The sequence below is a fragment of the Pseudochaenichthys georgianus genome, chromosome 16 (genome assembly GCF_902827115.2).
Source record: "Pseudochaenichthys georgianus chromosome 16, fPseGeo1.2, whole genome shotgun sequence".
NCBI lineage: Eukaryota > Metazoa > Chordata > Actinopteri > Perciformes > Channichthyidae > Pseudochaenichthys > Pseudochaenichthys georgianus.
The window spans coordinates 30,316,745-30,331,050 of record NC_047518.2 but is presented as its reverse complement, the minus strand read 5'-3'; the positions used below and the strand labels follow the sequence as shown (position 1 = coordinate 30,331,050).

General features: G+C 44.6%; 1 protein-coding gene across 1 annotated transcript; it reads left to right on the top strand.

Moving 5' to 3' along the window:
- The first annotated feature begins 538 nt into the window (after positions 1 to 538).
- rasip1 (Ras interacting protein 1) lies at positions 539 to 9,482 on the top strand. The gene is given in 17 exon segments (XM_034102739.1): positions 539 to 842; positions 1,451 to 1,572; positions 1,806 to 2,257; positions 2,428 to 2,688; positions 2,769 to 3,001; positions 3,089 to 3,253; positions 3,773 to 3,977; positions 4,314 to 4,612; positions 4,710 to 4,871; positions 5,765 to 5,805; positions 6,105 to 6,259; positions 6,422 to 6,534; positions 7,533 to 7,827; positions 8,498 to 8,661; positions 8,738 to 8,866; positions 8,868 to 8,880; positions 8,961 to 9,482. Coding segments are annotated over 16 exon segments (2,988 nt in total). The 5' UTR covers positions 539 to 842; the 3' UTR covers positions 9,140 to 9,482.
- The last annotated feature ends 4,824 nt before the right edge of the window (positions 9,483 to 14,306 follow it).

Sequence of the window (14,306 nt, the reverse complement as noted above, 5' to 3'; positions counted from 1 at the left end):
ATACTTTGAACTGGGACACAGTGACGGTCTCTTTTCGCTTATTATCACCATCTTCCTGTCCAAGAAAAGGTCAAAGATTTCAGGTGTCTCTGTCACTGCCTCGAGCTTCCTGTCTCACTCTGTGTGTTTCCTTCATCTTCTTTCCAGCAAAACTTGGGCCCTCTGTGTGTTTTGAGATGCATCCCAATATCTTTTCCAAACAAAGAAATCAACACGACCAGGTTAAATGGCCACATTCTTAAGAATATGTTGTGCTTTGAGACCTTTGTGTGGGCAAATTTTTTTTTAATATAATGAAACTTCATGAGAATGAAACAATGGCCACACTTTTATTTTGAATCCAGAGCAAAATGTGTATTTCTAAAATGCTTTCCGGTATTTAATAACGTAAAATTCCTTAAAAGGTTGCAAAGGCCCAAATGTGTATGTAAATTCACCCTTATCCTGCTCTCTACCAATCTCTCCCTCTCTCTCTCTCAGTCAGGATATAGGTGTTGTCCACTGCAAAGGAAGGAAATTCTGTCACTTAGAACAATGGGCCAGTTTCTCTATCTATAGAACCAGAGAGACTGAGAGCTAGAGGGACAGAGGGAACCGATCGTGTCCAGTTAGAGAGAAAAGAAAAAGATATTTAGGTAAAGAGAACTGCATTAGCCTTATGTATATAAAGAATAGAAGATGTTTATGTTGATGTGTGCGAGGTTCAGGCCTTTTGAAAATGGAATTTTATCACGGGAAAAAGGAAACATGCAAGGATATTAGATTACACTGAGCTGCGTATTTGCATTTTGGTGGTGAAGAATCATCATAACACGCTAAAGAAGGATCAGAAGAAACAGTGGGTAAGTGTATTCTAAATCTATCCACTAAAAGCAATCGTATTTCTGTCTAGTAGTGTTTTGATTTCATGGTTTTCAAAATAATCCAACATCTAGGACAGTATGCATGTCTTTTCAGTCTAGAATCAAAAAGTATGACAACTAGTCTCTCAGTAATCAACCTTTAAAAGAGGTTATCAAATCTGAACCTACATTTTGATGGTCATTTATATTGAAGTAACACAAAGAATAGGACAGGCAGTGACCTTTGCAGTGGGTATTTCCAAGTTAGTGCGACAATTGGTCCCACCGAAGATGCTTCCTGTTTGGGAATGGGGAATTCACTCTATGAATTTCAGGGGCTGATTGGGGTGTTTTGATGTTATTTATTTTAGTTTTTTTTCACGTTGTTGACAACCTGCTGTAGATATCCTGTTGATATTTTTTGGATGGTGACATCATGCCATTGTTATATTGTTTCAATCCAGGCATTGCTGACACACATTCCTCTACAATGTGGATGCCGATTTAGTAGATTAGATTAATCGGGACATTTATAGTATCTAGACATACTGCAGATTATTGAGTTAAAAACTACAGATTTCTTATTTGTGGGTCTTTCCCTCTGTCAGATGGAGGGGTCTGGCAGTCCTCGCTTCAGAAAGCTCCATTTCCCAGTGGGTCTGTGGATCAACTCGCCCAGGAAACACTTTGCCAAGCTTGGGGGTCGCTGGCCCAGCGCTATCTCTGTCAAGTCAGTCTGAATTTTAAACTTGTTTAGTTAGATTCAGTACCTGATTGTTGAATGAACAGCTTTTATCTTACTTCCACGTCATTAGTATCCCCTCAACCCTGTAACCCTTCCCTGTTTTATTTTAGTCCTTGTTGTTTGTCCCTGTTTAGTCAGTCATAATTCACAGCTGACTGGTCCCTTCCTTTCTCCTTCCTCTCTCCTGCATCTGTCTTCCCCTCCTCTGTTGTTCCCAGGTCGACCACCAGCTCTGACGCAGCCTCCCTCCACGAGGCCCCCTCTGCTCCTTCCTCTTCCCTTTCTAACTCCACCCTCTCGCTGGCTTCCCCTACCCCATCCCCATCTCCTTCCCCGGCCTTCCTCAGGCCGAGGCCTGCTGGGCCTCAGTCCCGCACAAAACGGCTTTCCCACCTCTTCCTGCGAGGGCGCTCAAACAGCGACAGGGACCGGGCGGTGGGGGAGAGGGAGAGAGAGCTTTGGGCTCACTCAGCTGCTCCTTCCTCCCACCACTACTTGCCCCCTGCCTCTTCCTCTGCCCCGGGCCTGATCAAGATCTATGGGGATGCCCTTTCCAGTGGGGCCAACTATCGCTCCCTGCTGGCCAACAGTAACTCTACAGCCAGGCAGCTCATCGCCCAGGTCATCACTCGGTACACGGAGAGGGAGAGGGAGGAAACAGATGACGCAGGTACGAGGGAGGGAAACTTTGACCGTCACTGCAGCCCCATTACTTGGAATTGTTTGCTTAAATATTTTTAACCAATTGGGAATGACCTAATGTAAACACAAACAGCGGTGTTGTGGAAAAATGATTACCCCCCCCCCCTTCTCATCCTCCCTTCCTCCATTACCTTCTAGTTCTCCAGAAATACAGCCCAGAGGACTTCCTGCTGTGTGATGTCATTGGAAAGCCCATCCAGCAGCCAGATGGAGCTATCAAATGGGAGACAGAGAGCCGGAGAAGCGTTGCCCCGTGGGAATGTCCCTTGTTGTTAGTGGACATGTGGCGGCCTAAGGACGGGTTCGAGCGGCGCTTTGAAATCCAGAGAAAGGAAGACTATGAGAGAGAAGAGAGAGAGAGGGAGAAGGAGCGTGAGAGGGAGGGAGAGACATATCAAGGTATGTGTAAGACTCAACAGGCTGCAGGTCTCTTTGACCCGGGGTCAGACTGAACCATGCTCTGGTTGTCTGGGCAACAGGTGTGCGCTGGCGGGGCAGGAAGTCATCAGGAGGCGGACCTGAGGAGAGCGAGCGAGGTCACCGTGCTAGAAACTCTGAGCTCAGGAGGAGCATCAGTGACATGAACCTGAGTCTGAGGCGTCGCCAAGGCAACCATGTCGGCAATGACCCACGTGGAAACCGTCCTAACAACAACGGAGGAGTTCAGGATAGGAAAAACATTGTGAGCATGATCCACCCACTGCAAGGAGAGGTGAGGGCGATAATGTGTTGTAGAACAAACAAACTATGATGTTCTATCCATCTTGTCTTAACACACTTTCTATTATTTCCTCCTCAGATTAGAGCTTCAAAAGCTGAAGCGAAGGTTGGATGGACGAACCAGTCTGCGGAGGACGAGAAGGATTACTCCAGCTGTGACCTGGAAGTGATGTCACAAAGTTTGATCCTTCCACCCACAGACCGGCCCTATTTTCTGTTGCTGCAGGGTTACGATCAGAGCAAGGCGAGACACGCTGACAGATGATATCACACACACAAACAACACCCACACACACACACACACGTACAAAATATAAACACAGGCACACACAGATGGACATTTCCCTAATATACTCTAAAGTAATGTACAAACACATCGATGTGCATGTATGCAGACCGGCAGGGGATTTGTGCAGATGTACACGCGTGCACACACCCTGTACATGACATCATACCTGCATGTCTGTAATCGCCACATACCATCAGGGTTTCCATCCCTCGACAAGCCTCTCCCATTCAGCATCCTGCACAAAACATCATCAGAGCAACACAATGCCCCAACAATTTATCCAAGAGAAGCATAAAACCCCTCTGTGTAGCTCACACAGGTCTCCATTGTAGAAAACTGTGACACACTTCATACCTTATCAACCGTCTTCTGTTCAACTCAACATCTCTGAGATGGAAGATTGATATAAACTATGGCACTTAAAGATAAAAGACCTCCCTGACTTTCTTCTGCCCTCCACTGTGTTTTGTTTAGGATTTTGTTTTGTACATCATGGCGGGACATACACATATGTTTGGAAGAAAGCCCACGATGAGGGAGCGAGAGAAGGACAGAGAGAGGGAGAGGAAGGGGAAGAGACCTCTGAAGGTGGACACCTTCCTGTCTGCTCCGGACATCTTGGCCAGACACTTGTTGGTCAGGAGAGACTCAGCTGTTCCTGAGTCATCCACCAGGCAAGGTACTAAAACACTTACTAACCACATCACACCTTAGATCCATGGTGCACTTCTTGTTTCAAAGTCTACCCTAATGATGAATAGAACTACAGAAAAAGAATCCCAACCATTTCGATAATTTATAAAATCACAAAATCAGCTTTGGGTTTTGGACTGTGAAAACAAGAAATTAAGACATACCCTTGGATTTTAGGAACTTGGAATGCGTTTTTCACAATTCTCTGACATGTTGTAGACCAAACCAACGAGTAATCTAGAAAACAATTTTCTGATTAATTTATAATGATATCAAATGTGTGTTGAAGCTCTAACCTTATTCTTACTTTATTTTATCACAGCTCTGATGCGGCCCTTCAGAGGAGGCGCAGTCACACACAACGGGGTGGCTCTTTACAGGGAAACAGTCTTAAAGCCTGGGGATGTGATTGGACTCGGGAACCACTTCCTTTTCCTGTACCGAGACCCCCGGGTGAGTCCAGCTCCACCGCTGGCATTGACCTTGCCATGGCAGGCTGATGGCTCCACCACCTGCTGCCCCTCAGGGTTGGTGGACCGACAGGAAGCTTTGAGGCAGTACCTTGGTTCTACTGAGGCGGTGCTTAAGTTCCATCCCCGTCACACAGATGCTCTGTTACAGGTGACACAGGAAGATCAAGTCTTAAAATCTATGTAACTGTTATCGAAGAGCAATGGCGGTGATGACATGTTTGTTTTGTTCCTCACTTTTCTCCTAGGAGATCATCTCCAACAATTCCTCCCCAGACTCTGGAGGTGGGCCTTTAGCTCCTGCTTATCTCCTGTCAATCATGATCGATCATGCCTCCAAACACCTGGACCCCGCGCTCACACCACAGATATTACTCAAGTCAGCCAATCTAATTAAAGAAATTGTCTGGGTAAGTAAAAAGAAAAAAACACAGCTCTAAATCTTTAATAAAAAAATATTTGTAGGGGGCCCTGCTGGCCTTGGAGATATTGTGCCAACCATGAACCACAACAACCAACACAACCTTCAGCTTTGCTCCCTCTCTCTTTATCAGCTCATTTCTGAGTTGCTTTCTGTTGCTCTATAATAAAGGCGTAACAATGTCCAATAAATACAAAATAAATGTGCTCAGCCACAGCTATACTTTTAGCTAGATGCTACATCTATATGCTCAAAGTTTTGGACACATTTTAATGTTGACCTGATGATGGTGCTAGATTAAAGGTCAGGGGCTCAGCATAGCTACTACAATATAAGAAGTAAATGTCTGAATCAAATTTCATAGCAATCCATCTTATCCAAACATATGCATCTAATGGTGGTACTAGAGGTCAAAACCAGTAGTGTTCATCTTTAGGAACTATCAATGTCACTCCATTAAGTAGTTTAAATATTTGAAGCGGGACTGACTGTGATTGCCATGTTTCTAACCACACAGCTCAACATATCCATTTTTTAAAGCTACAATTTCAAAATGAATTTTATGTTAGCTTAGGTTCAATCTGTGGAGCAACGTGTAGCGTTGAATAATTTTTTGGGACAGTTTTATTGAGAATATGTCCCTCTTAAACCAGCTTGTCAGAAAACCTCATGTAGACAGATTGAGATCAGACAGAAAAACCAGCAGATAGACATGTGCCGTTCATTGGGGCCTGCTATGTCGTGGAGAAGAGCGAGGATGAGCTGATGTCACTGCCCTCCTGCTGGAAAATGTGCTGTAATTGTCCTGGCTGAAAGCTAGACTCCACTCCACCCCCACACTCACCCGCAATGTCTGTCCTCTGTTCTGTCTGTCTCTTACAGGACAACATTAAGGAGTTCGGCGATAAGCATCCCACACAAAAGTAAGGACATTTTTGTTCCATGTCATCTTCGTCTGTTTAGAGATCATCTGCTGAGTGATTCATGATACATTTGTGCGTGAGCTGTTATGTCTTTGGCACATTTTTGTGGTATGATGAAAGCATTGCAAGACGGTGATGGTGAACAATGGCTCAAATATTGCTGAGTTATAAATACTTCAGCTATTTTTACACGCAGTATGGTGTCTTTCTGTTTTAAAGCATAAACACAACACTGACAGGAGAATGCTCACAATTATTTTACAGCTCACATAACTTTAGCATTGCGCAAATGTGTCCAGTTCCACAGAGCAAGAAGGGGAGATCAGCACGCCCAATGTTCAGAAACTCTCGTCTGACCTTCGACCCCTGATGTTCTGGATGTCAAATGCCACAGAGCTCCTAAACTTCTTCCAGGTCAAAGTTGAAACCATGGAGAAAGAGTGGGAGTTTGAAGGTGAGAGTGATTTAAATAAAATGTAAATCACTTATTCATGTCAAAAAATACCATAAGAAGTATGTCCTTTTAATCAATGACCTAATAACTTTGGCAAAGATGGACAGAGAAATTAAATTGGGCACAAAATCTTTATTGTTCTTACTGATCTTTTCTTTAAAGCCCCGGGGGACCCAGTTTTGACAGCTGACATGGACACCTGCTCAGAAGCTCTGGCGCAGCTGGATGACGTCATTATGCACACCTTCCAACAGTGTGTGTATCACCTCACCAAGGTACAGTTAAAAAGTAACCCACTGTTGTTATTGTTACTATGCTGTTTGAGCCAATAGTATACTAATAAACATACTGTAAGGCTTTATGCGTGTGACACCAGGAATACCACTGCCAATGCAACTTCACAAAGAGACAACGAAATGTCTAACGAAGCACTTACATATTAGACAAACAATTCATTGTTTTTTTGTTATTGGGGGGCCCTGTCCCCACCTACCACAATTCATTTTAATAATTTCAAGCTGTGAGGAGCTCCTCCCTTCCCTTTGTGATTTGCATTCTGGGAGAATATTGTGACTCTACAGCACATTTGAAAATAGACTGTATTTTATAAACATAATGTCTGATTTAAGTATACTTAATTTTGTCACTCTTTTCACTGTTATCACCTTAAACCAAAAGTGTGGACTTAAGTAACACATTTGATGACTTTAGACTCTAGTTGATAAAATCAAAAAACACTTGCAACTTGGACTTTTACACCAATCACTTGTGACTAAAAATGGGCTTTGAACGTGCCCTACAAGCCTACAGATGAAAAGGTAATGCTATTTTAAAAGGGTTTTGATCTTAACACTATACATTCCCAACAAGCTGACACTAAATTAACCAGATCCACTTTGTTTGAAACCATCCAACAGCATTCAATCCATTTTCCACCATGAAAAGCTATGTCACGTTACTGTGAGTTACAAAAGCCACACAGTCGTCATCTAATCAAAAAAGTATGCACAACGTCCAAGGATGAAATGGCAGTACATATGGTGAAGAGTGACTTGACCCCTGTGGTGACCATGACTTTCAACATTTTATGGCAATCCATCCTATAGACATTTGTTAACCTGCACGACGATGGTGGAACTTCCTCTATCAATTTTTATCATACGTTACCCGAATATAGTCTGTCGCCTTCTACATTCAGGCGAAATATATATATATGTTTTATTTTCCTGAACACAGTGCAGTAACTAATCTTTTCTCTTTTCTGTCCACAAAGACACTGTACTCACTTCTTCCAGCTCTCCTTGAATCCAACCCATTCTCCAGGGAGGAGAAGGAGAAGGGGAAGGATGAAGCTCGGGCTGCAGAGGGAGGAGAGAAAGAAGGAGGTGAAGGAGAGGAGGATGACGTGTCTGCTTTACCACCCAAAGTTGCCGGGCTGGTGGAAGTGTACCGCTGTTCCCTGATGCTGTCGCAGGAGGCGTGTCTTTCCCCACCTCTCACCTCCCAAACCTTTGGCTACCTCTTCTTCTTCACCAACACCTCCCTGCTCAACACTTTACTGGAGAGAGGTGAGAGGGCTCAGGCTGAAGTGAGGCTGTTGAAATGTAACAGGAGCGCATGTGGATAAGATTCAAAGTTAGTAGTCTGATGATTGGTGCAACAACAAAAAAGTTGAGGTTGTGTTACGTGAGGTCGCGTTACGCAAGGTTTCGTTAAGTTGCGTTTCGTGAAGTTGCGTTTTGTGAAGTTGCGTTACGTGAGGTTGCATTACGTGAAGTTGTGTTTCACAATGTTGTCCTGTTGTGTGAAGTTGCGCTACGCACATTTTTGTTATGTGAGGTAGCGTTACGTGAGGTAGCGTTACATGGGGTAGCGTTACGTGAGGTAGCGCTTTGTGAAGTTGTGTTACGCGAGGTTGCATTTTGTGAAGTTGCGTTACGTGAGGTTGCGTTATGCAAAGTTGCATTACGTGAAGTTGCTTTTCGTGAAGTTGCGTTTTGTGAAGTTGCGTTTTGTGAGGTTGCATTACGTGAAGGTGTGTTTCACAATGTTGTCCTGTTGTGTAAAGTTGCACAAGTTTTTACATACTCCTAAAAGAAGACATAACATTTGAAACATTGAGCTTGGTCTTTCATTTATAAATTCAACTATTCATTTGTAATGAGGTCTAATTTAAGGGTCAGAGCTCCTGTTTAAGCGTTCTCTGATAACAGATTATTTTCTCTCTGTTCTCTGAAGATGGTCTGTTTTCTTGGTCAAGAGCGGTCCAGATCCGTACAAACTTGGACCTGGTTCTCGACTGGCTACAGGGGGCGGGATTAGGAGACATAGCCTCTGAGTTCATGAAGAAACTGTCAGTCACAGTCAACTTCCTGTGCATACCCAAGACTCGACTTATCCAGGTAATACAGCTTCATGATCAGAAAGCCTTCCCGTCCAAGAAGTCTTATTTAGTGACTATAACCTCTTTTCTTCCAGTCATCCTGGACCAGTCTACAGGAGGATCATGTCTTGTTAAGCCCTTCCCAGTTGCACCACCTGCTCACCCATTACAAGCTGGGTCCAACCAGAGCCCCACCGGCATCCTGGGCCCCTCTGCCAGGCACAAGAACTGAGTGGAGGTAATATACAAAACAAAAAAAACAGTGAGAATCCAACCATTGACATTTTCTGTTGAGTCAATTATTTCTTTTCCTTCTAGACATTTTTGAGAGCTTTTTGGACCATCCTCCTCTAATCCTGCCAAATGAGACTCCACGCCTCGACCTCTCCCAGCCAATCCCGAGCCCTGAGCTCCACAAAGAAGTGACACGTCTCCGCACCTTCTTGTGGGGACTTGACCAGGATGAGCTACCTGCCAATCAGAGGACTCGGCTTTAAATAAGCCCATATTTGTCCACAAAGTGAAAAGGAAATCAGAAGAAACAGCAAAATGTACACCTTAAGAAGAAAAAAATGCAAACTGGACATGTTGTCTGCATTTTGTTAGCTGGTTGTTGATTTTCATGACATTTCCGTATCAATGCATTTATCCATTTAGACATTTTCAAGTAAAATAATTGTATTGGCTTTGGTATGTCTTTATAGATTTTATTTTAAATCAAGAAGTGAAACCCCGTGTCTGTGGGGCCACACGATATTGTGCTTTACGTGACTGTTTTACTTGGCTTCCATGCATGTTTTGAAACTACTTGTTTTTAATAAAATGCTAGTCCTAAAGGCCCACAGTTTCCGTGTGATCCTTGACAAGCTTGTTTCCCACAGCAGGGCCCCTTGGGCTTGGCACTGGCATCAACTTTAACACCAAAGGAATATTCCACACGGTGGCGATGCAGCATGCATTCCCCTTTGACGTAAAATGATGAGTCTGCAGGTAGAATTGCTACATTATCGTCTGATTTGAAGTCTCACTCTCGTTCATTTCCTGTAATCATGGTAGCATTTGGGAAAGGGGGCATGACTCAAGCAAGCAAATGAGACAGCGACGACCACACACAAAGGTTACCTTTATCAAGGTGAGCTCTCGTAAAGGTCAAAGCCTCAGGCTCAAGAGCAGCGGATATTTTAATTTCCCTTTCTTGATGTGACACAAACAAGTGGTCTGATTAGTAGGGTTTCCGATTTCATTAATGTGGGACAATGCCTTGGCCCAATAAAAAAACCTAGCTCATTAAGCCTAAATTACAGAGTGGCTGTTATGAGACAGCAGACTGGTGATATCATCAACAGGAGTGAGTAACAGCTTCACTTGAAATCTTACAATTTAGAAACTTTCAGTCAATTTCCCCATCTAGTCGACCAGCCCTGTCGAAAACAGTTCCCTTACTTTGTTTTGAGAGTGAAGCTCTATGACGTCTCCACAAACTCAACTTATCATACTCCCGACCAAATGGCTTCCTTTCTTCTGGTCAGCCTCTCAGTTGAATTCCTTTACGGTAAAAAGCTAAAAAACCCATTAGTCCCGTGAGAGACCCCCTGCTTACATCATCACTGTTGCCTCCGGTTCTGTCTCCCAAGTTTCTTACTGTGCTGACATCAAAAACAAAGACCGCTTATAGATTATGATTCATAAGATGAGGCTCCCTGTGGTCACAGTTATCAATTAAGTGATTGTAATCACTCTCATTTGAAATTCAATGTGGTGTATGAGTGAGAGTGAGACTGTTTGTGTGCTAATTTCAACTTTCCAGTAATGTCAAACAGATGTGGTCTGTAGTTTTATAATTAACCACAGATGGGGTTTACACTGGTGTAGGTCGATGGTGATTGTATGATATTACAGTAGTCTGTGATACAATACAGTGACCCATGTCTGAGTACCATTAAGTAACGTGTAAGGTTTTGTAGGTTTGTGACACACACGGTTTTTCTGTGATCTCAATCACTGACACGCACAAAATGACATACACACTTTCACCAGGAATTGCATAGTCATACAAACACACAATCCTCTTTCTTTCTCTTTCCCCACACACACACAATCGCACTACGTAGACTTCTTTACCCAGGTGCAGAGTCCCACACCTGTTGTAGCATCTCTCTGTAATTAGCCCAACACAATTATCATTGGATGGAGGGGTGGAGAGGGTGAAGACAATGGGGCAGTTATTCTCTCCCTATCATCTGCGTCTCTCTCCTTGCTGTCGAGTAATGAATGATTCTACCCTTCTTCAAAGAGACGGAGTTTCCTACAAAACAGCTGAGTCAGAGGAGAAAAGAGCGAAGGATGAAAAGAAAACGAGAACAGTAGGGAGGCGAGCACGGTAATGCAATGCTGCTGGTGTGAGGCCCAGTGGACCACAGTGATTGTGTTCATTGTTGTTACACACAGGAGTCATTTTCAGGAACCAGAAAGGGCCCATGGCTCTCACACTTAACACTAACAGCTACAACCTGGAACGGCCTCAGGATCTATTTGTAATCTGGTAACACTTTACCTGAGCCCTGCGTCATCCGAAAGCCCGAAGTATAAGGAGGTTTTTCAAGTCATACGTCAGGGGAAAGAGCAGAATACCATGACTGTAGGGCTACTGATGGAAGCTGTGAGACATGTTTTATCAGGATATTCGGAGGGGAAAGTATGTGGGTCCAAAGGAGTCATAATTACCAAAACATAACGGATTCTGGTTTTCATACCAGTGGGGACTAAATCGTGGGGGGGGGGGGGGGGGCTGTGTTATTTTTACGAGTCTGGCTCCAAGCAAATAAAGAAACATCTCATTCTGATGCTTTAAAATATTTAAGGATCACAGTCACTGGAGAATACGCTTTAGTGGAACATGGTGCATGACTCCGGGCTCAGTCCTGTGTTCAGGCTAAGAAGGAAACAATGGAGCAGAGGAATCTCTGTTAGGTCATAGACAGACCAAAAGACAGACAGGGGGTGTAGGAATCTACGAGAGGTTTGAGAAGAGCGGTTAGAAGGTCATAGGTGCCGTGAGGGAAATCAGTCAGATGCAGACAGACGACAGACTGTGGCTGAGTTTGGAGATGGGGAGCCTTGTGGATGAAATGGACCACGGGGCCTCAGTCAGATGACTCAAAGGTCGAGAGAAAAGCCTTGGTCCTCCTCAAGGGACCGATCTGTTTTCCTGGTTACGTCACTTGAACGAGAAATGCACACACAAACACACTTTCTTTTGGGTGCACACATGCATTCCCCTACAAACAAATGCACCCAGGCACACGCGGGGATATGAAAGAAGCCCTGTAAGGTCAGATACACCGGGCTGAGGCTGTCCACTGTTAGTATAACTTGCCAGCTAAGCCTCACAGTCTCACTGGCAGCTACAACCACCACCACCAACCACTGCACCCGCCTTGCCCTGCCCTGCCCCGGCCTTCTCTCCACTGGCGGCTTTCTGTCTTGGCCTGCTGCTTCTCAGGGGCAGCAGAGCGTTGTGTATGTGTATGTAATGTGTGTGCTTTTCAGTTTGGGTCAGGACCAGTGCCACCAAATTTGGAACTGGTGGTCTTTTTCCTCTTTTCAAAAAATGTCCTCATCTACCTTTTCCCTCCTTCCGTCTTCTTTCCTCCCGTTTTCCTGCCTCTCTCGTATTCGCTCAGTATGTTTCTCTCGGGCCGGGGGGCCTGTGGGCCTGTGGGTAGGGGCCTTATTCCATCAGCCCCGGGCTTCTGTCAGAGGCTTGTTCCATTTTGCGTCATGGTGTTGACTGAGCGGACCCCACACTTAACTCCCATAGAGCTATGGGGTTGGGCAGCAGGGCAGTCGGCGCGGGCTAACGCGGCCCCGTGTTCAGCGTGGTAATCTGATGGCCATGTTTATTTTATGCTGCTCTCCTTTGATGGGGCAGAAAAAGTCTTTGGGCTTTTTGTTTCAGCACTTTCACTGCCAGGTCAGAGGTGCTCGCCGTGGTTACGCTCAGGAAGAATAATATTTGCCCTTATATTCGCTCCAAACAGGCTTTTTTCCATATTAGTGTCAGGGATACTCTCCGGGCTTCTGGCTTCCACTGATTCGGCACATTGAAGGTGAAGGGTAGTGGGGGACCGCACCTCAAAAGGATCACTCCCCGGAGGATAACAGGGTTGTTCCACAGGTCGTCCCCGGGGCCTTTTCCTATACCCCTGAGTGAACCCCCGTCACACTTAGCTGCAGATCTGAGAGACAGCCCTGCAGCCATATATATAAGTCCCAGTAGTGAAGGAAAACACACACATAAACACATGAAAACACTCTCCCTCCTGCCTGGCTGCCCTGGGCTCCACCTCAGCTGTCAGTCGTCCAAACCTCCCAGGGGGTTCTCTTTAATGGAGTTACCAAAAACACAGAGTTACCTCTCCTTGTCTGCATGTGCCATTCACTGCCTCACCTCAAAACTCACACACCCACCTAACTGCCTTGTGTCAGCTGTTTCAGATGTGTCGAAAAACCAGGGAACCCCCCAAAGTCATTAAATGAGGTTTTGACCTAAACGTACAAGAGAGAGGCCGAACTGTTCACGTTCACTGGATCAAATTCTGACCCCAATTTGTTCTGTACAACCACACCATAAAGTACAATTAAAGTCTCATGCATTGCACCTCACAATGTCTGCCTTTACTGTACCTCTATTGAGCTTTACAATGTTGATCTGACCTGCAGAAGTGTTCCCTGAGTGGCGATTTACAGGACTTGCTTTGTCACGCAAAAATGGTTTTCACTTTGAAGATGAATCAGTACGTAGCTTTTGAGAGAAGAAGCCCAGACTGTGGCCGGAATATTATTTATCTATCTCGATTTTGTTATTGTAATTGGCCAAGGTTAATGCTGTGATCATGATATTACTGGAATAAATCATTGTCACACAAGATAAGACACCCAGGGGAGTTTTATATGTATAACGTTTCATTTCCTTCTGGGTAGTTCATTATGTATGATCTGAATACTGAAAAGACTGGGTTTAGGCCAGAAAGGAACAATAAGAACAGACACATACAATCTCACACGCCGGCATGCATAAACAGAAACTTGATCACCATCAACCGTCCTTAACATCTCTTATCTTTTCATTGGAGATGAATAGAAAACCATCTGCAGGAAGAACTGTTGACACTTCCTGCCCTCCTCCATATATCCCATTAACCAACTTGTTGTTGTAACACATTAGACATGTTTCTGGCCTCCCCTGTGACTGTGAGGTATGTGCTTACTCACAGATGAAGGAGCCTGAATTCATGATGTAATCCAGGGGAAACAAGAAGGGGGGGGACTACCATGGTGGTAGGTAATCCAATCCCTCCTGGTGCAATTTAGCAGCTCCAAACAATTACAGACGACCGGCTGCCCCCAAATCAGCACCAGCAGCCAGACAATAAGGAGGAAGACTTGTTAGTGGATGCTGAGGTAAAGTCAGATTTAGCAGGTCACTGTAGAGGGAATGCTAATCTGGATAAGGAGACAGTAGAAAAGCCGGGTAAGTGAGTCATAAAGAGGAACTGTCAGTCAAACCCAAAGATTCACCAGCCACAAATATGTGTCTTCACACTCACTGTCACCGAATCAGGGTCTGATTAAAGGGGTTTGCCTTTCCTGTGACATGCCCCT